Here is a 26542-nt window from a genome sequence, read left to right on the forward strand (position 1 = left end):
AAAGACACCTGTTCACAGGTGCAATCAAACAATCAGATTCCAAACTCTCCACCATGGCAAAGACCAAAGAGCTGTCCAAGGATGTCAGGGACAAGATTGTAGACCTACACAAGGCTGGACTGGGCTACCAAACTATCACCAAGCAGCTTGGTGAGAAGGTGACAACAGTTGGTGCAATCATTCACAAATGAAAGAAACACAAAACAACTGTCAGTCTCTCTAGGTCTGGTGCACCATGCAAGATCTCACCTCGTGGAGTGTCAATGATCATGAGAACAGTGAGGAATCATCCTAGAACTACACGTGAGGATCTTGTCAATGATCTCCAGGCAGCTGGGACCACAGTCACCAAGAAAACAATTGGTAACACACTACGCCGACAAGGATTAAAATCCTGCAGTGCCTGCAAGGTCCCTCTGCTTAAGAAAGCACATGTCCAGGCTCGTCTGAAGTTTGCCACTGAACATCTGAATGATGCAGAGGAGGACTGGTTGAAAGTGTTGTGGTCAGATGAGACCAAAATTGAGCTTTTTGGCATCAACTCAACTCGCCATGTATGGAGGAGGAGGAATGCTGCTTACCACGTTTGATAGTTGGGATGGTGTTCTTGGGGTCATAGGCAACATTCCTCCTCCTTCAAATACGGCGCGTTGAGTTGATGCCAAAGATCTGGATTTTTGTCTCATCTGACCACAACACTTTCATCCAGTCCTCCTCTGCATCATTCAGCTGTTCAGTGGCAAACTTCAGATGGGCCTGGACATGTGCTTTCTTGAGCAGAGGGACCTTGCAGGCACTGCAGGATTTTAATCCTTGTCGGCGTAGTGTGTTACCAATTGTTTTCTTGGTGACTGTGGTCCCAGCTGCCTGGAGATCATTGACAAGATCCTTACATGTAGTTCTAGGATGATTCCTCACTGTTCTCATGATCATTGACACTCCATGAGGTGAGATCTTGCATGGTGCACCAGACCTAAGGAGACTGACAGTTGTTTTGTGTTTCTTCCATGTGTGAATGATTGCACCAACTGTTGTCACCTTCTCACCAAGCTGCTTGGCAATAGTTTGGTAGCCCAGTCCAGCCTTGTGTAGGTCTACAATCTTGTCCCTGACTTCCTTGGACAGCTCTTTGGTCTTTGCCATGGTGGAGAATTTGGAATCTGATTGTTTGATTGCTCCTGTGGACAGATGACTTTTATACAGGCAACAAAATGAGATTAGCAGCACTCCCTTTAAGAGACTGCTTCTAATCTCAGCTTGTTACCTGTATGAAAGACACCTGGTAGCCAGAAATCCTGCTGAATGATAGGGGATCAAATACTTATTTCCCTCATGAACATGCAAATCAGTCATCATTTGTTAGACATGCATTTCTGCTGAATTTGTTGTTGCTAATCTGTCTCTCAGTGTTACAATACACCGAACATTCGATTTTCAGACCGATCATTTCTTTGTGAGTGGGCAAACATTCAATAGGTTATTATTCATATTAATGAAATATTTTAATCACAACCATGTAATAGCCTTCTCACAACTGACTAAAAAGAACAATAATTGAGGTATTTATGATATGATATTATAATCATGTAATATTTTCCTCTCTATGAATAAATTAACAATTGAATTATTATGAAATATTATTATTACTATGTGATATTTTACTACTTGTCCTTATAAAGTAATCATAACTAAGTTATTAGGATATATTATTATCTTGTAATAGTATCTTCCTTATCTTTGAATTATTTTAGTAATCATCATGATTGCATGATAATAGTTCTCATCATGCAATATTTCTCTCCTTTTCTTTAAATAATAAGAATTGTGTTAATATATATCATATTGTTATTGTGATATTCTCCTCCTTGTTTTTAAGCCACTTTAATAAATTGGTTATTTATATTAATTAAATAATATACCGTATTTTCCGGCGTATAAGGCAACTGGGTGTATAAGACAACCCCCTAATTTTCCAGTTAAAACATAGGTTTTGGGCTATACTCGCCGTAGAAGACTACCCCCCTTCTGAGATTAGATTTTTTTATTGAAATGGTTATGACTTACCGGTACTTAAAATCCTTCAAAATCCTCATGTTCATCCTCTGATATCATAAGTTCATGAATGACATCTTGTGATACATTTGTAAGACAGTCATCATATGGATCAAATTCCAAATCAGATGGTTACCGCTGGATCTGCGGTAATACGGTAGCTTCGTCTACATATAATATACAGTATATATACAGCCCGCTGGATGTGCAGTAATGTACATACAGTATACCGCGCTGAGCCAAGCTGGCTCAAAACAAATGTCCCGTTGACAGATTAATCTGTCAGCCCGCTGGATGTGTGGTATATACAGTATACTGAGTATATACCACTGTGGTATATACAGTATACTGAGCCAAGCTGTTTCGAAACGTACCGGTACGTCCCTACTGTAATCAGCCCGCTGGATGCGTGTATGTACGGTAGCTGCGGCTACATACAGTATACACTGGGCCAATCACGGCAAGCGATGTATTCTACTAATGAATACAAAGCCTGCTCGGATTGGCTGAGGTTGTGACATCATCAGCCCACCTCTCTAACTCAGCCAGGCCAAGCAGGCTTTGTATTCATTAGTAGAATACATCAATCGCCGTGATTGGCCCAGTGTATACTGTATGTAGCCGCAGCTACCGTACAGCCATGCATCCAGCGGGCTGATTACAGTAGGGACGTACCGGTATGTTTTGAAACCGCTTGGCTGAGCGCAGTATACTGTATATACTGCATATCCAGCGGGCTGACAGATTAATCTGTCATAGGGACATTTGTTTTGAACCAGCTTGGCTCAGCACGGTATACTGTATGTACAGTATTACCACACATCCAGCCAGCTTGACCCAAACAAACTTAAGGTTCACATTTTATACCCCGCGTATAAGACGACCCCCAATGTTTGGGGTATATTTTTAAGTATAAAAAGTAGTCTTATACGCCAGAAAATACTGTACTTATAACTATGTAATCCTCCTCATCACTGAACAGAAATAATAACTGAGTTATTATTTATGATTTATTTTTATAAGCATGTAATATCCTTCTTATCCTTGAATAAATATTATGAAATATTACTACTATGTGATAATTTACTACTTGTCCTTAAATATTAATAATAATCGAATTATTAGGATATATTACTATCATCTTGTAATATAATCCTCCTTATCTTTAAATTATTTTTATAATAATGCTAATAATATTATTATTATTATTATTATTATTATTATTATTATTATTATTAATAAATAATAATAATAATAATGTATTGGTGTCATCATGTAATATTTTTCTCCTTGTCTTTGAATAATAATAGTGTTATTATTTTTTATTAAGGTGCACTTGGAGTCAATAGATGACACAAGGACCAAAGGAGCATTTTGAGTAATTGGGTACACTGGGATGACTAGATGACTTGGGGACTGGAGGTGCACATACAATCACTTGATACACAGAAGTAACTAGATGACACAGGAACTGGAGCTGCAGTCCCTGGGTGCACTGAGGTAAGTAGATGACACAGGAACTGGAGACGCATTTGGAGTTACTGGGTGCACTAAGGTCACTAGATGACTTGGGGACTGGAGGAGTGCTTGGAGTCACTTGATGCACAGAAGTAACTAGATGATGTGGCGACTGGAGGATCATCTGGAGTCATGGGGTGCACTGAGGAGACTAGATGACTTGGGGACTGGAGGTGCACCTGGAGTCATGGGGTGCACTGAGGAGGCTAGATGACACAGGAACTGGAGACGCATTTGGAGTTACTGGGTGCACTAAGGTCACTAGATGGCTTGGGGACTGGAGGTGCACTTGGAGTCACTTGATGCACAGAAGTAACTAGATGATATGGGGACTGGAGGTGCACCTGGAGTCATAGGATGCACTGAGGAGACTAGATGACACAGGAACTGGAGGCACATTTGGAGTTACTGGGTGCACTAAGGTCACTAGATGGCTTGGGACTGGAGGAGAGCTTGGAGTCACTTGATGCACAGAAGTAACTAGATGATGTGGGGACTGGAGGAGCACCTGGAGTCATGGGGTGCACTGAGGAAACTAGATGACACGGGGACTGGAGGAGTGCTTGGAGTCACTTGACGCACAGGAGTAACTACATGATGTGGAGACTAGAGGTGCACTTGGAGTCATGGGGTGCACTGAGGTCACTAGATAACTCAGGGACTGGAGGTGCACTTGGAGTCATGGGGTGCACTGAGGTAACTAGATGATTTGGGGACTGGAGGAGCACTTGGGAGTCATGGGGTGCACTGTGGAGAATAGATGACTTGGGGCTGGAGCCACACTTGGAGTTACTGGGTACACTAAGGTCACTAGATGACACGGGAACTGGATCTGCAGTTCCTGGATGCACTGAGGTAAGTAGATGACACAGGAACTGGAGGCACATTTGGAGTTACTGTTGTGCACTAAGGTCACTAGATGACTTGGGGACTGGAGGTGCACTTGGAGTCACTTGATGCACAGAAGTAACTAGATGATGTGAGGACTGGAGGAGCACCTGAGTCATGGGGTGCACTGGGGAGACTAGATGACTCGGGGCCTGGAGGAGCACTTGGGGTCACTGACCACACTGGATGTACAGGACTCTCTAGATGATACAGGAACTGCAGCAGGTTCAGCTGAGGCATAGTGATGGGCTGCTCAAACACCGAATCGAGTGAGGTGACTAGATGACATCGGGACAGGAGGTGCACTTGGGAGTCATTGGGTGCGCTGAGCTCATTAGATGATACGGGAACTGGAGGCCTACTTGGAGTTGCTGAGTGCACCAAGGTCACTAGAAGACATGGGAACTGAAGGCGCACTTGGAGTTGCTGGGTGCACTAATGTTACTAGATGACATGGTGACTGGAGGAGCGCTTGGAGTCACTTGATGCACAGGAGTAACTAGATGATGTGGGGGCTGGAGGCACACCTGGAGTCATGGGATGCACTGAGGAGACTAGATGACTCAGGGCCTGGAGAAGCACTTGGAGTAATGGGGTGCACTGAGGAGACTAGATGACTCGAGGCCTGGAGGAGCACTTGGAGTCATGGGGTACACTAAGGAGACTAGATGACTCGGGGCCTGGAGGAGCGCTTGGAGTCACTGGGCATGCTGGATGTACAGGGTAATAATGCAGATGCTCCATATGACACCTGAAAGTGCTGGATCCCCCACAGAGATCCCCTCCATATTCCAACATCCCTAGCAGACAGAGGTGAGAAGAGTGGAGCCATGGTCAGCTAGCCATAGGCTCAGGATGCCATGACCTGGCTAGTTTTAAAACAAACATTCTGCTTGGGGTGGGATCTTCCCAGGACCACAGACCTGCCATTCAGAAAAAAGAGCCCAGTTTTGGACAGAGTGGGGAGGGCCACCTGTCTGTGCCCCTCTCTCGCCCTCCCTAGTTGTCATATTTACCATTATCATCGAAATAGGAACAGAGGAGAAATCTTCCCATGGGGACACTAGATCTAGTGACAACCAGGGATTCTGTCACTTTGGAGGAATTTCCTCTCACTTCCTGTTTTGGCTACGGGACAGGAAGTAAAAGTAAATCTCCCCAAATGGGACACAGACGGCAAAAAACAAAATAAAACACAGGTTATAATCCTTCCCTACCATATCTAGAATGAAAATAAAAATAACCTTTTACACTCTTCTTTTAACTTTATTGCTAACACATAGGAGACCCATAGATCCCTATGTGACAGCATATTTATAGTAACAGGTTCTCCTTATTAAGATATCGGGTCTATTAGACCCCTGATGTCTCTTCTGCAGCTAATGGAGCACAGAGACTAATAGACCCCTATGTGATAGAATATTTATAGCGGCAGGTTCTTTTTATTAAGATATCAAGGGTCTATTAGACCCCTGATGAAGCACAAAGACCAATAGGCCCCTATGTGATAGCATATTTATAGTGACAGGTTCTCTTTATTGAGACATAAGAGGTCTATTAGACCCCTGATGTCTCTGCTGCAGCTAATGGAGCACAGAGACCAACAGACCGCTATGTGATAGCATATGTATAGAAACAGGTTCTCTATATTGAGACATCAGGGGTCTATTAGACCCCTGATGTCTCTTCTGCAGCTAATGGAGCACAGAGACCAATAGACCCCTATGTGACAGCGTATTTATAGTGGCAGGTTCTTTTTATTAAGATATCAGGGGTCTATTAGATCCCTGATGGAGCACAGAGACCAATAGGCCCCTATGTGATAGCATATTTATAGTGACAGGTTCTCTTTATAGCGATATAAGGGGTCTATTAGACCCCTGATGTCTCCCCTGAAGCTAATGGAGCACAGAGACCAACAGACCCCTATGTAACAGCATATTTATAGTGACAGGTTCTCTTAAGATAGGTTCTCTTAAGATATCAGGGGTCTATTAGACCCCTGATGTCTCTTCTGCTGCTAATGAAGCACAGAGACCAATAGACCCCTATGTGATAGCATATTTATAGTGACAGGTTCTCTTTATTGAGATATAAGGGATCTATTAGACCCCTGATGTCTCCCCTGAAGCTAATGGAGCACAGAGACCAACAGACCCCTATGTAACAGCATATTTATAGTGACAGGTTCTCTTAAGATAGGTTCTCTTAAGATATCAGGGGTCTATTAGACCCCTGATGTCTCTTCTGCTGCTAATGAAGCACAGAGACCAATAGACCCCTATGTGACAGCATATTTATAGTAACAGGTTCTCCTTATTAAGATATTGGGTCTATTAGACCCCTGATGTCTCTTCTGCAGCTAATGGAGCACAGAGACTAATAGACCCCTATGTGATAGAATATTTATAGCGGCAGGTTCTTTTTATTAAGATATCAAGGGTCTATTAGTACCCTGATGAAGCACAAAGACCAATAGGCCCCTATGTGATAGCATATTTATAGTGACAGGTTCTCTTTATTGAGACATAAGAGGTCTATTAGACCCCTGATGTCTCTGCTGCAGCTAATGGAGCACAGAGACCAACAGACCGCTATGTGATAGCATATGTATAGAAACAGGTTCTCTATATTGAGACATCAGGGGTCTATTAGACCCCTGATGTCTCTTCTGCAGCTAATGGAGCACAGAGACCAATAGACCCCTATGTGACAGCGTATTTATAGTGGCAGGTTCTTTTTATTAAGATATCAGGGGTCTATTAGATCCCTGATGGAGCACAGAGACCAATAGGCCCCTATGTAACAGCATATTTATAGTGACAGGTTCTCTTTATTAAGATATCAGGGGTCTATTAGACCCCCGATCTCTCTTCTGCAGCTAATGGAGCACAGAGACCAATAGACCCCTATGTGATAGCATATTTATAGTAACAGGTTCTCTTTATTGAGATATAAGGGGTCTATTAGACCCCTGATGTCTCCCCTGAAGCTAATGGAGCACAGAGACCAACAGACCCCTATGTAACAGCATATTTATAGTGACAGGTTCTCTTAAGATAGGTTCTCTTAAGATACCAGGGGTCTATTAGACCCCTGATGTCTCTTCTGCTGCTAATGAAGCACAGAGACCAATAGACCCCTATGTGATAGCATATTTATAGTGGCAGGTTCTCTTTATTGAGATATAAGGGATCTATTAGACCCCTGATGTCTCCCCTGAAGCTAATGGAGCACAGAGCCCAACAGACCCCTATATAACAGCATATTTATAGTGACAGGATCTCTTTATTAAGATATCAGGGGTCTATTAGACCCCTGATGTCTCTTTTGCAGCTAAAGGAGCACAGAGACCAATAGACCCCTATGTGATAGCACATTAATAGTGGCAGGTTCTTTTTATTAAGACATCAGGGGTCTATTAGATCCCTGATGGAGCACAAAGACCAATAGGCCCCTATGTGATAGCATATTTATACTGACAGGTTCTCTTTATTGAGATATAAGGGGTCTATTAGACCCCTACTGTCTACCCTGAAGCTAATGGAGCACAGAGACCAACAGACCGCTATGCAACAGCATATTTAAAGTAACAGGTTCTCTTTATTTTATTTATTTCAGGTACTTATATAGCGCCGTCAATTTTTACGCAGCACTTTACACATATATTGTACATTCACATCAGTCCCTAACCCTTAAGGGGCGTACAATCTAAGATCCCTAACTCACATTCTTACATACACATACTAGGGCCAATTTAGATAGGAACCAATTCACATACCAGCATGTCTTTTGGAGTGTGGGAGGAAACCGGAGTACCCGTAGGAAACCCACGCAGGCACAGGGAGAACATGCACACTCCAGGCAGGTGGTGCCGTGGTGGGGATAGATGTCTCCCCTGAAGCTAATGGAGCACAGAGACCAACAAACAGACCCCTATGTAACAGCATTTTTATAGTGTCAGGTTCTCTTTATTAAGATATCAGGGGTCTATTAGACCCCCGATGTCTCATCTGCAGCTAATGGAGCACAGAGACCAATAGACCCCTATGTGAAAGCATATTTATAGTAACAGGTTCTCTTTATTGAGATATAAGGGGTCTATTAGACCCCTGATGTCTCCCCTGAAGCTAATGGAGAACCGAGACCAACAAACCCCTATGTAACAGCATATTTATAGTGACAGGTTCTCTTTATTAAGATATCAGGGGTCTATTAGACCCCCGATCTCTCTTCTGCAGCTAATGGAGCACAGAGACCAATAGACCCCTATGTGATAGCATATTTATAGTAACAGGTTCTCTTTATTGAGATATAAGGGGTCTATTAGACCCCTGATGTCTCCCCTGAAGCTAATGGAGAACCGAGACCAACAAACCCCTATGTAACAGCATATTTATAGTGACAGGTTCTCTTTATTAAGATATCGGGGGTCTATTAGACCCCCGATATCTCTTCTGCAGCTAATGGAGCACTGAGACCAATAGACCCCTATGTGATATCTTAATAAAAAGTGCCTGCCATTATAAATATGCTTTCACATAGGGATCTATTGGTCTCTGTGCTCCATCAGGGGTCTAATAGGTCTCTGATATCTTAATAAAAAGAATATGCCACTATAATTATGCTATCAGAAGTCTATTAGACCCCTGATGGAGCACAGAGACCAATAGATCCCTATGTGAAAGCATATTTATAGTGACAGGTTCTCTTTATTAAGATATCAGGGGTCTATTAGACCCTTGATGGAGCACAAAGGCCAATAGATCCCTATGTGAAAGCAGATTTATAGTGACAGGTTCTCTTTATTAAGATATTAGGGGTCTATTAGACCCCTGATGGAGCACAGAGACCAACACACCCCTGTGTGATAGCATATTTCTAGTAACAGGTTCTCTTTATTAAGACATAAGAGACCCCTGATGTCTCCCTTACAGCTAGTGGAGCACGGATTGTGTTCCATTAGTTTCTTCTCTGACCACAGCAGCTGGGGGGGAAGGTGAGAGCCGAAACTGGTCGACAGATGCCCACTGGTCTGCCTCTCTTCTACCCGGCAACGGTGGCCTTGCCAGTTCTTGGCACACAAGTGGGATAGCAGAGCTGGAGTGGCAGGGTCTGTGAAAGCTGTACAGCCCATGGATCACTTCCATCTGAAAGATAGATAGAGGAGCAGCGCTATCACCCTGGAACAGGAAGTACGATATGACTACAGAACACCTCCTGATCTTCTCATCTCCATAACCCGTTCGTAGTTCAGAGAGAAGGAAATGATCTTCTCACAAGAATTCTACAGGATCAACGGGTTTTTTTTGCATCTATTAAAATCCTAGCAACGTGGTAGAATACACAAACCATGGATGTCAACGCAAAGAACAGTAGATGAACCCAGTGTAGGATTGCAGATTTTTAATCGAGTCTAGTACATCATTCTTTATGGATAATATCACCTCTCATTCTAGTCATTGGGGAGATTTACTAAAACTGGTGAACTCAGAATCTGGTGGTAGCCAATTAGCTCGTTCGGTTAAGCTTTGGCAATAAAGCCTGGAAACTGATATGTTTCTATGCACAGCTGCTCCAGGATTTTTCACTCTCGAGGTTTGGTAAATCGACCCCATTGTTTCCTCAAAGCAGACGGATTACAGGTAAGTGTCTGGCTACAACAGTCCCTTATCTAATCCAGGCTAAAAAATGAAAGGGAAAAGCTGATTGATTGTTATGAGCAACGCAGACAGTCCCTACTTCAGACCCGAAACAACAAAACCAGCTTTGCATCACCAGTGAAGCTACCATGAGTCTATGTCAAACAGATGCTCCCATGGTTGGAAAACCAGATGGGACCTGGACCATGGTTCCTCCTCTTCATCAGATTCGGTGCACCAATCCTCTGCTCAAGGAGGCTCAAGATGAATCTTTGGCCTCTATATGCTAACTCTCAGCTCAGAGGAGTTGCATATGAATTCTCAGGTGCTTTTCGCTAATCCTCAGACCAAGGAGGCTATAGATCAGTGGTTCTCAACCTTTCTAATGCCGCGACCCCTTAATACAGTTCCTCATGTTGTGGTGACCCCCAACCATAAAATTATTTTCATTGCTACTTCATAACTGTAATTTTGCAGTGGGAGGAGTAGTGCCATATCGTTGGTGTCAGTGGGAGGAATAGTGCCCCATCGTTGGTGTCAGTGGGAGGAATAGTGCCCCATCGTTGGTGTCAGTGGGAGGAGTAGTGCCCCATCGTTGGTGTCAGTGGGAGGAGTAGTGCCCCATCGTTGGTGTCAGTGGGAGGAGTAGTGCCCCATCGTTGGTGTCAGTGGGAGGAGTAGTGCCCCATCGTTGGTGTCAGTGGGAGGAGTAGTGCCCCATCGTTGGTGTCAGTGGGAGGAGTAGTGCCCCATCGTTGGTGTCAGTGGGAGGAGTAGTGCCCCATCGTTGGTGTCAGTGGGAGGAGTAGTGCCCCATCGTTGGTGTCAGTGGGAGGAGTAGTGCCCCATCGTTGGTGTCAGTGGGAGGAGTAGTGCCCCATCGTTGGTGTCAGTGGGAGGAGTAGTGCCCCATCGTTGGTGTCAGTGGGAGGAGTAGTGCCCCATCGTTGGTGTCAGTGGGAGGAGTAGTGCCCCATCGTTGGTGTCAGTGGGAGGAGTAGTGCCCCATCGTTGGTGTCAGTGGGGGGAGTAGTGCTCCATCACTGGTGTCAGTGGGGGGAGTAGTGCCCCATCACTGGTGTCAGTGGGAGGAGTAGTGCTCCATCACTGGTGTCAGTGGGAGGAATAGTGCCACATCATTGGTGTCAGTGGGAGGAGTAGTGCCCCATCATTGGTGTCAGTGGCGGGAGTAGTGCCCCATCATTGGTGTCAGTGGGGGGAGTAGTGCCCCATCACTGGTGTCAGTGGGGGGGAGTAGTGCCCCATCACTGGTGTCAGTGGGAGTAGTGTCCCATCACTGGTGTCAGTGGGAGGAATAGTGCCACATCACTGGTGTCAGTGGGAGGAATAGTGCCCCATCATTGGTGTCAGTGGGAGGAATAGTGCCCCATCATTGATGTCAGTGTGGTGGAGGGGAGAATAGTGCCCCATCATTGGGGTCGGGGGGGGGGGGGGAAATAGTGTCCCATCGTTGGTGTCAGTGGGGGGAGGAATAGTGCCCCATCATTGGTGTCAGTGGGAGGAATAGTGCCCCATCGTTGATGTCAGTGTGGTGGAGGGGAGAATAGTGCCCCATCGTTGGTGTCAGTGGGGGGAGGAATAGTGCCCCATCGTTGGTGTCAGTGGGGGGAGGAATAGTGCCCCATCGTTGGTGTCAGTGGGGGGAGGAATAGTGCCCCATCGTTGGTGTCAGTGGGGGGAGGAATAGTGCCCCATCGTTGGTGTCAGTGGGGGGAGGAATAGTGCCCCATCGTTGGTGTCAGTGGGGGGAGGAATAGTGCCCCATCGTTGGTGTCAGTGGGGGGAGGAATAGTGCCCCATCGTTGGTTTCAGTGGGGGGAGGAATAGTGCCCCATCGTTGGTTTCAGTGGGGGGAGGAATAGTGCCCCATCGTTGGTGTCAGTGGGGGGAGGAATAGTGCCCCATCGTTGGTGTCAGTGGGGGGAGGAATAGTGCCCCATCGTTGGTGTCAGTGGGGGGAGGAATAGTGCCCCATCATTGGTGTCAGTGGGAGGAATAGTGCCCCATCATTGATGTCAGTGTGGTGGAGGGGAGAATAGTGCCCCATCATTGGGGTCAGGGGGGGGGGAAATAGTGCCCCATCGTTGGTGTCAGTGGGGGGAGGAATAGTGCCCCATCGTTGGTGTCAGTGGGGGGAGGAATAGTGCCCCATCGTTGGTGTCAGTGGGGGGAGGAATAGTGCCCCATCGTTGGTGTCAGTGGGGGGAGGAATAGTGCCCCATCGTTGGTGTCAGTGGGGGGAGGAATAGTGCCCCATCGTTGGTGTCAGTGGGGGGAGGAATAGTGCCCCATCGTTGGTGTCAGTGGGGGGAGGAATAGTGCCCCATCGTTGGTGTCAGTGGGGGGAGGAATAGTGCCCCATCGTTGGTGTCAGTGGGGGGAGGAATAGTGCCCCATCGTTGGTATTAGTGACACAAATGATGGGGCACTATTCCTCCCACTGACACCAATGATACTTACTTTGCTGACCCCTGTTCCAGCCTGGGCTCGCTCTCTCACTTACCTGTCAGCTGTCTTCCTTCTCTGGCCGCTCTCCTCTTCACTCGCTCCGGCAGCTCCCTCGGTCTTCTTTGATGTACGCGCGCTGCCGCTCGGCTCCTCCTCTCCAAGCTCCACCTCCTCGCCGGTGATTGGCCGCCTGTGTGCCTCTCCTGAGCTACAGTTCCGGTGGCCAATCAGCGGCGAGGAGGCGGAGCTGCTGAGCGATCCCGGAGGTGTGGCCAGGTGACAGGAACAGCGTATCATCCCGCCCACACATCGCCGGAGACAGCAGCGGTGTCTCGGTTCCTAAGACCATCGGAAATATGTGTTTTCCGATGGTCTTAGGCGACCCCTGGGAAATGGTCGTTCGACCCCCAGGTTGAGAACCGCTGCTATAGATGGATCCTTGGCTGCTGTAGGCAACTCATCAGCTCAAGAGGGCTTCAGCTGACCTCTACTTCTACCTGGAGCTTAGCTATGTAAAGGTATAAAGTTGGGGCACCGATTGATGATGTCATTGTAGTGGGAACAGCCAACCAGTCACTCGTTCCAGAAAGCAACCAGTCAAGACCTCAACCTACAGTAAAGTTGTGAATGATGGAGATGGTAAAAACGGCACCTTTGCTTTAGGTCAAGCTGTGCCTTCAGTGAAGGACTGTTCTCCAATGTTCTGCCTCTCACAAAGTTGCCTTCAGTGTTAAGAGCTTCTCGCGCTAAGGCGTCTCGGTTCGATGACTTTTCTGATGGCCAACCAGAGACGACTTCCAGTTAAAGCTCTTGTCGCAGTCTGAACATGAGAAGAGCTTCTTTCCCGTGTGAACTCTCTGATGCCGAACGAGGCCCGACTTCTGCGTGAAGGACTTGCCGCATTCTGAACACACGTGTGGCTTCTCCTTGGCATGCGTCTTCCGGTGTTTGACCATATTTGACTTGTATATAAAACCCTTCCCACAGTCCGGGCAGGAGAAGAGGTTGTTGGTGTGGATCCTCTGATGTGCGCTGAGAGAAGACTTCGTGGCAAACGTCTCCCCACACTCTGGACAAGAGTACGGCTTTTCCCCAGTGTGCCTCCTTTGATGGCTAATCAGGCGTGACTTCTGGGCAAACCGTCTACCGCATTCTGTACAGGAAAACGGCTTCTCTCCCGTGTGGATGGTCTGATGAATGAGCAGGTTGGTCTTTTGGGCGAAGCACTTTCCGCACTCTGAACACTTGTAAGGTTTCTGCTCCATGTGTGTCTTCTGATGGATGACCATGGTGGACTTCGTAGCAAAGCACTTCCCGCACTGGGGACAGGCGAATGGTTTCTCGCCTGTGTGGGTCTTCTGGTGGCCGAGAAGAGTTGACTTGGATGCAAAGCATTTCCCGCAGTCAGAGCAGGAGTATGGTTTCTCTTGCATGTACATTCGCTGGTGTTTGATGAGTGAGAACTTCTGCCGAAAAGACTTCCCGCAATCGGAGCATGAAAATGCTTTCACACCACGATGGGAGCTCTGATGGTGGACCAGGGAAGCTTTCTGGGTGAAGCATTTCCCACACTCTTGGCATGAGTATGGCTTTAACCCCGTGTGAATTCTTTGGTGAACAACAAGGTGGACCTTCTGCACGAAGCATTTGCCACACTCTAAACATGAATACGGCCTCTCCAGTTTGTGCGACCGCATATGCTTCAGCAGTGGAACTCTTCGGACAAAACGTTTTCCGCATACAGTACACGAAATAGATTTCACACCTTTGCGATTTCCCTGAAAAAATAAACAAAAAAGGTTTCAGGGTAAAGCACTTCCCTGTTTAAGTCCTACGCCGAAGCTTGTGGTAACCTGAACCAAAAGCAGGATCTGGACGGGAAATCATGCAAGGGTTCTGACAGCGAAGAAACACGAAAGGTGCCTCAAAGCTGAACTTCCAGGACTTCAGCCGCCTTGTAAAATGTGCAGGCATAGTATGAGTTAAGTCCAACGAGGTGCATGTCACTTTGTGGACTTATCTCTTTAATTTACATCTGACAGATTTATTGAGCTCTGGGAGCACAGCTATCCCTATGCTTCTGGCAACGCTGACTCTGCACATTATGGTCTCACCTCCTTCTGCTGTAGCATGCAGCTGCTGTGCCCACCCTCCCCTTCTCCTGCCCAATCACAGGGTGCTTTGTAGCATGTGTACTCATTTCCAAAATACAAAGGCTGCTGTGAATGAACAGCAGGAAGGGGGGTAGAGATGCTGTGTGTCATAAGACAGAATCTCTCCTCTCAGAGCCCTGGGAGTGTAGCAATAGCTGTACTCCTGGACCTCCAGAAAACGGTCAGATATAAATTAAATAGATAATTCCAGTAGGTAGCATGCACCTTGTTGGACTTAAACTTACAGAATCCTTGGGAGCACAGCTATCCCTATGCTTCTTGCAACTTATGAGTTAAGTCCAACGAGGTGCATGTCACCTCCTGGACTTATCGCTTTAATTTACATCTGACAGATTTATTGAGCTGCCAGAAAAAGGGTTTAAAAGCCGGGAGTTTAAAGTGGGATCGATCAGGAGCCTTCCTGTGCAAACGAGGACACTCCGAGGCTGGGACTCTTGCCAAGGCTATATGGGCTCATTGATTGGTCACGCTTACGGCTTCCCCGTGACCCCCTGTGCATTATGGTTCCGATAGGGTCTGTTCCTTCTCGTCTTCCCATAGCTTTGGTAATGTATTAGTTCTAAGCTGTGACGCTGTCAAAATATGTATCTATTTCATGCTGTAATGCTCATTATTATTGGTGTGTGTTATTATGCAGATTGTGATGACTATAATATATATCCTCCTGTGTGTCGTATGATAATAAAAAGTGGAGGTTTTGACAGTGCAAGAATATTGCGGTTGCAGTCTGTTAGATCTTGTAGTGCGGAGTGAATGATACATGATGTGCCGGGGCAGGTGTTCATTTGGTAGAGGGCCTTTCGCAGGCTTAGAATAATTAATGGTGTAAATGCTGGTTAAACGTACCTGTGTGTGTAATTGTGTGTATATGACTTGCTTTTAGTTATTGCATCCAGCATTGCATTCCACACCCACACGTGCCAATCATACTAGCAGCACAGGGACCGGACAGGAACTGCCCTGTGTATTGAAGGGAAAGTCCGCTGTAGCTGGGCTAGCAGGATGAAGCAAGTCCCTACTAACCAGAGGTGGGTAGGAGATCGGTCGCTCGCACATCCTGTTCCTGTTTATCGTGTAACTTTAGTTTTGAGCCCGAAGTTCAATAAACATAGAATTCTTCACTTCTATCACGTACCGGCTGCACATTAGGGGTGATTTCTCCCAGAGCAACCGCTGTGATGTCATCATCTTTCATATCACCATCAGAAGAGACAATTGAACATTCTGCCAGGTTACTTTTGGTGTGTTGGCCTTGTGGAAGAAACCATAAACAGGAATGGGGGAGGAAAAAAAAAGAAGAAGAGTAGAATCTGTTTGTTCAATCAAATCAGTAACAATGTAATAGCCTTACAGTAATTTTATAATCCACATTTTTTTTTGTCTTGGGTAAAAAATACATTTATGGGGGAGGGTGGGGTTGTGGCTGCAGATGGACTCGCTCAGGTGCTGATCTGGTAATCTCGTGTAATAATGGATGTATACCAGCTTGATCCTATAGCATGGGTGCATTGAGCCACACACAGGCTTCCTCTGCCACCAGAGAAGATGCGGCACTTTTGAGGCATCCTCTCAAATGTGGCCGACAACTGCAGCCATGATGGGGCCCACATGCCACGCAGGTGTGCCTGGCCTGTCCCGCGCATGGCATGTTTTCCCCACCAGCAGCAACAATGACTGGCGAACCCCCTCACCACCCAACATTCCTATTTTTACCCTATAAGAACTGTTGGCAACATCCATAAGCAGGTCAATAAGCCCAGTGGCCTCCCCCCGCAGCCAGACACACAAGCAGAAAAAGATAACAGATGCAAAGTGCCGTTCCCATTTGCTTCCGACTCCTTTCTCAGACCAACTTTCACTTCTTCAGAGGAATTAAGTTGGGGTGAGTGGCGGACTTCGGCAGTTTGGCCTCTTGACCAACCTGTAAGGAGAGCCGGAGTCTAATAGAGGATGATGGCTCCTGACCCCCCCACTGGGCACATCCTGTTTCCCTATTACTGTCTACTGACAGAGGAGGGGGGAGAAGAAGAGATGGTTGTAGTGACTGAACAAGGAGGATCTGGGACTCTTCTCTGGATTTAGTGTTTATTCCTGACCTGGGCTGATCTCTGGAAGGATCTCCTCCTCCTTACATGGCTCATAGCTAGAGTCTAATAGAGGCTGATGGCTCCTGACCCCCCCACTGGGCACATTCTGTTTCCCCATTACTGTCTACTGACAGAGGAGGGGGAAGAAGAAGAGATTGTTGTAGTGACTGAACAAGGAGGATCTGGGACTCCTCTCTGGATTTAGTGTTTATTCCTCACCTGGAATAATCTCTGGAGGAATCTCCTCCTCCTTACATGGCTTGTCTCCCTTTGCGGTCTCTTCACCTTCTTCATCTTTGACTTCAACTTTGACAGTAATCAGATTTTCATCCTGAATAAAGCAAAGCCATAGATATAAGTAGTGTTTGAACATCACCAATGATAGAAAAAAATAATATTGTGTTATCTAAAGTTACACAGGATATTTAACAAAAAAATAGCAGTATGACAAGTGCAATATGGCTCACACAGAGTGGTTATTAGAAAATCTAAGCGGAGTAATATAATTAGTAATTACAAAAAAGTTTTATTCGATCACATGGATCATACGGAGGTTAGACAGAGACATGGTAAACAAGTCATTATAAAATCACTAAATTAAAAACATTCGGCGTCTCCAGATCTAATAGTTATACGGCAATCAGGAAACCACATAAGGCAATGAAGTTCCTAACTACTTGATCAAAGAATTTTCATATTTTCCATACGGTATCTGCATAGGGAGAACATTCTTCAAAAAATTGTTTTGGTAACCACCACAGTAAATGGAATGACCTCCTGAAATGGAAAACCAGAAAAGAAAGAATCATAGTAGAGGGAACAAAAATAGGATATATGCACTAACCATATGCAATAACAGAACAACCCCATAACAGGTATATATGTTATTCTATTACCTTCTCATAAACTTGACCATCATGAAAGGATGGATATATGGCCTTCCTGGGTAACCACCCCAAATGGAAATGTATCCACAGTAGTAAATGATTCTAAAAGTGTATAAATATGAGACATAAATATCAAGCTACCAGCAAACCTGAATGGGACTAAAATAAGGGTAAAAATCTTTGAATATTAACATACAAAAGATCAAGGGGACTCCTCCTCACTTGAAGTAAGATCAGGTCTGGCTGAAAAAGTGAATATGGGGGTGGGAAGCCAGGTGGTTAATATATAGAGTCCAGACTGGTTGATACAGTCTAAGTATATTTAAATATATAGATCTAAATCTGGGTTTTCAAAAATTGCTCAATAATGAGAAAGTAGTGCGATTCCTTAAAAATATGAGACTGTTTTTGCATGCCACAACACATATAAAGCGTATTGTATACGTATTCCTCCAATAGGAGTTCAAAAAATTCCCCAAAAAAATGAGGTAAATAGGCACAGGATTTCCAAAATATGAGGGTATATTACCCGTATATATAAATAGCACTGAAGCCTAATTTAACTACTGTTCTGACGAAGTCTGCGGTGATGGGCGGACAAAACACGTCAACGTGATGACATCATTACGCTCGGCGACTCCATAGGGCGCGGTACCCACGAGGAAGGAAGAAGCGGTTTGCTTCAGCTCCACATTGGAAAGGCAGGAGACACTCAAATTATGATGAGGACATCATCTTAAGCAGCCCGCACATGGCAATTCTGAGTCACAGCCTACTTCCACCGGTGGCAAGTTTGTAGCCGTTCGGCTAAATTAGGCTTCAGTGCTATTTATATATACGGGTAATATACCTTCATATTTTGGAAATCCTGTGCCTATTTACCTCATTTTTTGGGGGAATTTTTTGAACTCCTATTGGAGGAATACGTATACAATACACTTTATATGTGTTGTGGCATGCAAAAACAGTCTCATATATATTTTTAAGGAATCGCACTACTTTCTCATTATTGAGCAATTTTTGGAAACCCAGATTTGGGTCTATATATTTAAATATACTTAGACTGTATCAACCAGTCTGGACTCTATATTAACCACCTGGCTTCCCACCCCCATATTCACTTTTTTATCCAGACCTGATCTTACTTCAAGTGAGGAGGAGTCCCCTTGATCTTTTGTATGTTAATATTCGAAGATTTTTACCCTTATTTTAGTCCCATTCAGGTTTGCTGGTAGCTTGATATTTATGTCTCATATTTATACACTTTTAGAATCATTTACTACTGTGGATACATTTCCATTTGATGTGGTTACCCAGGAAGGCCATATATCCATCCTTTCATGATGGTCAAGTTTATGAGAAGGTAATAGAATAACATATATACCTGTTATGGGGTTGTTCTGTTATTGCATATGGTTAGTGCATATATCCTATTTTTGTTCCCTCTACTATGATTCTTTCTTTTCTGGTTTTCCATTTCAGGAGGTCATTCCATTTACTGTGGTGGTTACCAAAACAATTTTTTGAAGAATGTTCTCCCTATGCAGATACCGTATGGAAAATATGAAAATTCTTTGATCAAGTAGTTAGGAACTTCATTGCCTTATGTGGTTTCCTGATTGCCGTATAACTATTAGATCTGGAGAGGCCGAATGTTTTTAATTTAGTGATTTTATAATGACTTGTTTACCATGTCTCTGTCTAACCTCCGCATGATCCATGTGATCGAATAAAACTTTTTTGTAATTACTAATTATATTACTCCGCTTGGATTTTCTAATAACCACTCTGTGTGAGCAGTATTGCACTTGTCATACTGCTATTTTTTTGTTAAGTATATCGGGTTTATAAATCCACACTAATTATTAGTGAGATGGAGATATTTATATGACACATATTTACGTGTCATGTTAGGTGGCTATTCCCCTTTTTTGTCCAATTACACAGGATATTGTCTTTGGACAGGCCTCATGTAATGAAGACTCCTTGTGTTATTTCACGACCCCTCAGATCCACCTACCTGATACTCATCTGAGGTGGTCTGATCTTCTAGCATGGAGTCCTGAGAAGAAATAGGACTGGGACATCTCTCTGGTGTGTTTCTGTTGTTGGATCCAGCTGTAGGAAACACAAAGAGCCACAAATGTATGATCATATAACTTCCAGGATGTCTGTATCCAGAACCATGAAAAACACAGAATAAGGAAATCAGTGGTCGGTTGCAAGTTATCAAAACTCTCTTTGGCCTTGGTGGCCATTGTCTTGTCTTCGGGACTAAAAGTGATGGCAATCATTACAATTGTCGCCAGCACAGTCAGTGAGGAGAAATAGGGACACCTGTTACTGTTGTAACTGATGTGATATGAGGAGGAGAGCCAGAGTATATTAGAGGCTGACTGACTACACCACTGGGCACATACTGTCTCCCCATGAAGCTGATGGCTCCACCAATGGGCACGTACTGTCTCCCCATGAAGCTGATGGCTCCACCACTGGGCACATACTGCCTCCCAATGAGGCTGATGGCTCCACCACTGGGCACATACTGCCTCCCCATGAGACTGATGGCTCCACCACTGGACACATACTGTCTCCCCATGAGGCTGATGGCTCCACCACTGGGCACATACTGCCTCCCCATGAGACTGATGGCTCCACCACTGGACACATACTGTCTCCCCATGAGGCTGATGGCTGCAACACTGGGCACACACTGTCTCCCTGTCAGGCTGATGGCTCCACTACTGGGCACATACTGTCTCCCCATGAGGCTGATGGCTCCACCATTGGGCACATAAACTGTCTCTCTGTGAGGCTGATGGCTCCCCAACTGGGCACACACTGCCTCCCCGTGAGACTGATGACTCCACCACTGGGCACACACTGTCTCCCCGTGAGGCTGATGGCTCCACCAATGGGCACGTACTCTCTCCCCATGAAGCTGATGGCTTCACCAATGGGCACATACTGTCTCCCCATGATGCTGATGGCTCCACCACTGGGCACATACTGCCTCCCAATGAGGCTGATGGCTCCACCACTGGGCACATACTGCCTCCCTGTGAGGCTGATGGCTCCACCACTGGACACATACTGTCTCCCCATGAGGCTGATGGCTCCACTACTGGGCACATCCTGTTTCCCCATTACGGTCTACTGAGAGAGGAGGGGGGAGAAGAAGAGATTGTTGTAGTGACTGAACAAGGAGAATCTGGGACTCCTCTCTGGATTTAGTGTTTATTCCTCACCTTGGCTAATCTCTGGAGGAATCTCCTCCTCCTTACATGGCTCGTCTCCCCTCGCAGTCTCTTCACCTTCTTCATCTTTGACTTCAACTTTGATAGTAATCAGATTGTCATCCTGAATAAAGCAAAGCCAGAGATATAGTGTTTGAACATCACCAATGATAGAAAAAAAATAATTTTGTGTTATCTAAAGTTACACAGGATATTGTCTTTGGAGAGGCCTCATGTAATGAAGACTCCTTATGTTTTTCCACGACCCCTCAGATCCACCTACTTGATGCTCATCTGAGGTGGTCTGATCTTCCAGCGTGGAGTCCCGAGACAAAATAGGACTGGGACATCTCTCTGGTGTGTTTCTGCTGTTGGATCCAGCTGTAGGAAACACAAAGAGCCACAAATGTATGATCATATAACCTCCAGGATGTCTGTATCCTGAACCAGGGTGGATAAAAATCAATGATTAAAAAAAAAAAAAAAGAATCTAATTTTTTTTTATTTATATCGGATTTTTTTAAATAAAATGCTTTTTGAGGAAAATATATTACCATCCAAAGGTTATTCCATCATGAAATAAAGATTAGTTTTTTAATTATGTAGAATAAGGCTGTATATGTTTAATTTTTTTGGTAAATAAATTCCATGAATCCATTCACAATGTCATGCTCTTCCAGAGGTTTTTGTAAGATTATTGGGCAGTTTCTCTGCCTACAAGATATTATCACAGATGCTTGGTGTACTTTGCAGTTCTCAAAACTGAATTTGACTCAGCGGAGATCACATGCCTCTTCTTCACAGCAAAAATGTTATAACATGAACAGAGTTAAGAAAAAGACCTTAATCCTAACTTCTACAAACCTATGAATACAGAATCAACCCCTTCAGTGCTAAATTTCAAGAAGTTCAGTGAATAGAATAGAAACAATATTTTTCTGATTGTTTGGAGTGGAATAGATCTGCACAAGAAGAAAGTGAAACTAAGTGTGAGGAGGAAGGGGCTGACAGTCTAAGTTTCTTAAAATATATATATTTTGTTTAGCCAAATTAGTTAACAAACATGGATGTTTGTTTAAGCAAATAACATATGCTGTAATGTTATTGTTTCAGATGAATAAATCTATTTAAATTGTTATTATTAGGTAATGATTATTTTTCTCCTTCCTAAGTTCAACAGAAAAGTTGTCCAAATATGAACGATTAACCTATTAAACTGGGGATAAAAAAACTAATATGAAAAGTTGTTATTCTAAAAATCTTCATCTACTTGCATATTAAAGTTATACCAGCAAGAATTAGTCTTTATGTAGAAAACTAGGATTTAAATCAAGCCTTACTGACTAGTGATTTAAATCGTGATTTAAATCAGTTTGATTTAAATCAAATCCACCCTGTCCTGAACCATGAAAAACAAAGAAGAAGGAATACAGTGGTTGGTTGCAAGTTATCAAAACTCTCTATTGGCCTTGGTGACCATTGTCTTGTCTTCGGGACTGAAAGTGATGGCAATCATTACAATTGTTGGCAGCACAGTCAGTGAGGAGAAATGGGAACACCTGTGATATGAGGAGGAGAGCCGGAGTATATTAGAGTCTGACTGACTACACCACTGGGCACATACTATCTCCCCATAAGGCTGACTGACTACACCACTTGGCACATACTGTCTCCCCATGAGGCTGATGGCTGCAACACTGGGCACATACCGTCTCCCCATGAGGCTGATGGCTCCACCACTGGGCACATACTGTCTCCTCATGAGGCTGATGGCTCCCTCAACGGAACATACTGTCCACCCATTAGGCTGATACATATCAGACGTACTCTGGAGTGAGAGCAATAATTCTAGCACCAGACCTCCTCCGTCTAAACTGATGACCTATAGGGGGCTTTTGAGGTGTCACCTTTAGAAAATTTAGGGTACCAAATTTTGTGTATCTACTTACTCGGTGCAACCTTGTCTTTTATATTTTACCAAAATGTGGGTAATTTACTGCATTTGTTGGCCCTTAAATTCCGTTTAGTGTGGTTTTTTTACTGCTCTGCAGCATTTCTTAGACCTTTGCGGTAATATTGCGTAACATAGAAAAATTGGAACTACCGCTCTTTTATTCTCCAGGGTGTCTGTGTTCAGAAAATATAAAATGATTTTTAAAATGTGTGCAAAAGAAATGCAAAAATGGCTCTGGCAGCGAAAGGGCTAAAAGCCTCACCAAAGCTTGCTGAATGCTCTGCAAATGCTTTGCCAAAGCTTGCTGTTCACACTGCTCTTATACAAACCAAAGCATGCGTGAAACTGGCCTTAATGACAGAGGAGGTGGGAGAAGAGATTGTTGTAGTGACTGAACAAGGAGGATCTGGGACTCTTCTTTGGATTTAGTGTTTATTCCTCACCTGGGCTGATCTCTGGAGGAATTTTCTTCTTCTTACATTGATCATTGCGCCTCAGATCCGTCTCCTCCTCTTTCACTTCAGCTTTAACAATCAGGCCCTCACTCTGTAGAAGACACAAAGCACACCATTTATTCCTCTTCAACCGCATCTGAATTGCAAGTCAAGATCGAAATGTACTCAAAACATGTCTGTAACACAGAATCAATTCTATTTTCAGAATCTGCAACTCAATGTACCTGATAGCTCCTTATGATCTCCTGACGATCCTGTGTGGAATCCCAGGAATACAGAGGACGGGGACATCTCTCTGGTGGGTTCCCATTACTGGATCCATCTGTAGGAAACACACACACTGACTGAGTACATTGTTTGTATGTCTTAAAATCAGAGGATGTGTGTATCTAGATGGATTCTCAATACTCTCCTCTCCTTTACAAGAAATTAAAGTCTCCTCTTACCCGGTGAAGGGAGGGATGGCCGGTTCTCCATCATGGTAAGTTCAGGCTTGGAAAACCATTGGGCTCTAATAATAATTAAAAAAAAAATCTAATTACAACGGATGCCTGCCATTTCTTGTGCCCTAGAGAACAGGACCAAGGAGGAAATCATCATCTATATTATCGGTTTTCCTATTCTGAAGAGGGGTCGGTAGACCAAAGTAGACTTCTCCAGGGCTTCAGTTCTTCCTGAGTGATACCAAGGTGCTCCTAGGCTTGAGAGAAGCTACATCCCCACCAGAATGTCCCGGTTTGCCATTGCGACTGCTCCTAGTTGGACGTACCGGGAACATTTCTGGCCCTATTACTCAAGCCACCTCAACTGGAACTTCCCAGATTAGAAAAAGACCATCAACTCTTCGGGAAGGCCTTTTTGGATCTCCCAACTTTTTAACCTGAACGAGCCCAGTAACCACACAGCAAAGGCTGATTTTAGCAGCTTGGTTTGTGTCCTTTTTGTTGTAGCCATCACTGAAAGTCCAATGCCATTTTTTGGAGATGCTGAACGCCTAAGTCTGATTTCAACCAAAATATTTAGTTTGGTTTTGGGTGGAGAGAAAAAGGTTAAGGTCTCTGCCAGGTTTCTACTGCCGTCTTTGTTACAATTGGTGAGATTCCCCTCACTGGGCAGGACTGCAAGGGATATACAATCTTTTCAATGTGGACAGGAAACACATCAAGGGGAATTTCTCAACACTGGAGCAGCTGTGTAAAGAGACCAATCAGCTTCTATCTTCAGCTTGTTCGGTTAGGCTCTGAAGATGAAAGCTAGAAGCTGATTGGTTAACACGCAAAACTGCTCCAGATTCTGGCTGCTGAAGTCTTAGCAAGTTCCCCTTGTCGTTAGTAGAAGGAGGAAGGGTTAGAACTTCTGACAAGGTTTCCATTGCTAACCATGCTTGGCGACAGCTGGGTCAGCGCTATGGTCTCACAAGAACAGGAAGTCAAGGGAAAAAAAAAAAAAAAGATTCCCACTGGGGCCACAGAAAGAAATAAAACCTGACCTCTTCCTAACCTAGCTGGAGTTATGCTTTGAAGCTGCAGTAAGCTTTTCATTACCATCAGCTAAATACATTCATGGTCCACCGAAACATAAGATGTTCAAAAGTCTTACAGTTGGGTTTTCTCTACAAAGCAGCCACAGCCCAAGGGGAGAAGCCTGTGCTCTGTCAGAGGCTGCAGAGAAGGACCCTTGCTCTCTGTGTGGAAACAGTGGTCTCTCTGCAGAAGTCTAACATGCTCCCCCCTTCTCAACAAAGCCCAACTTCCTGCCGACTGGGCAGCTCTAGCTCTGACTCAGCAGGGGGTGTGTTGGACCTCTCTAGAGGCCACTGCTTCCACACAAAGAGCAACGGTCCTTCTCTGCAGCTTCTGGCAGAGCACATGCTTTTCTACTCGGGCCCCCTGCTGAGTCAGCAAAACTTAAGCTGTCCACTGATTGGACAGTTCCAGCAATGACTCGGTGGAATGAGAGGTTGTTTGACCTCTTTAGAGAGGCCACTGCTTCCACACAGAAAGAACTGGTCCTTCTCCATAGCATGCTGGCAGGGCACAGGCCTTTTCATTCAAGTCCTCTACTGAGGCAACAAAACTCAATCTCCCCACTGATTGGACAGTTCTAGATTTGACTCAGCGGGGGATCTGACCTCTTTAGAGAGGCCACTGCTTCCACACAGAGAACAAGGGTCCTTCTCCACAGCATGCCGGAAGGGCACGGGCTTTTCTATTCAAGTCCCCTGCTGAGGCAGCAAAACTCAAGCTCCCTACTGATTGGACAGTTCTAGATTTGACTCAACGGGGGAGCTTGACCTCTTTAGAGAGGCCACTGCTTCCATACAGAGAACAAGCAAGGGTCCTTCTCCACAGCATGCTAGCAGGGCACAGGCTTTTCTATTCAAGTCCCCTGCTGGGGCAGCGAGACTCAAGCTCCCCACTGATTGGACAGTTCTAGATTTGATTCAAGGGGGGAACTTGACCTCTTTAGAGAGGCCACCGCTTCCACACAGAAAACAAGGGTCATTCTCCATAGCATGCTGGCAGGGCACTGGCTTTTTGGGCTGTGGCTGTTTTGAACACTTTTTATTTGATGCAGCTAAAAAGCATTAAGCTGGTGCTATGCTTCCATACTGATCTGTGTGCGGACCCCTTGCCCAATTGGGGGGTGGGACAGACTTTTAAATAGGGGTGGGGTTCTTCTTAAAAAGAGGGGTAGCCTAACAAGTACACTGCTCCAGTGCCACCAGGGACCAGACGAGGGACCTCCCCTGTGGACACTGTAGCGCCCCCCACAGGTCCTCATTACGGCAGGGCACCTTAACAACGCAATCCATCAGCTAGCTGATTGTACGTCCAACCGCCATCCCAAATGGTCACCTGCATAGCATGAATGAGGCTGGTAATGTAAACAGATAGGAAATGCAAAGCCATATATATATATATATATATATATATATATATATATATATATATATATATATATATATATATATATCACTAATGTCATAATCACAAGAAGATATTATTACCTTCTCTATACAGCCATCCTGTTACTGGAGCAGACAAAATATCCCCACCAGGAGGATTCTGGGATTTGCACAGCGGCACCTTCCTTCCTTTTTCTAAATGTGCTACAACAAAATGGCGTCCCCCTGAGCCAAAAGACACCTTCCCCTCTCAGGAAATTTTGTTCTATTCA

General features: G+C 44.9%; 2 protein-coding genes across 2 annotated transcripts in view; one reads left to right on the forward strand and one right to left on the reverse strand.

Moving 5' to 3' along the window:
* Positions 1–26542, forward strand: part of LOC149466095 (uncharacterized) — a 129815-nt gene that overhangs the window by 55849 nt on the left and 47424 nt on the right. The gene's annotated exons all lie outside the window — the stretch shown is intronic.
* LOC149466096 (uncharacterized) lies at positions 12400–26455 on the reverse strand. The gene is made up of 10 exons (XM_089672784.1): positions 26373–26455; positions 23809–23873; positions 23587–23684; positions 23351–23453; positions 21237–21334; positions 20966–21077; positions 19738–19835; positions 17050–17161; positions 15879–15994; positions 12400–14347 (listed from the first exon to the last, which is right to left on the reverse strand). Exons 2-10 carry the CDS (start codon positions 23840–23842, stop codon positions 13316–13318), a joined length of 1803 nt encoding a protein of 600 aa, XP_089528910.1. The 5' UTR covers positions 23843–23873; positions 26373–26455; the 3' UTR covers positions 12400–13315.

This window comes from Staurois parvus, unplaced genomic scaffold (genome assembly GCF_062004578.1).
Source record: "Staurois parvus isolate SC_StPar_1 unplaced genomic scaffold, SC_StPar_1.0 ptg000132l, whole genome shotgun sequence".
NCBI lineage: Eukaryota > Metazoa > Chordata > Amphibia > Anura > Ranidae > Staurois > Staurois parvus.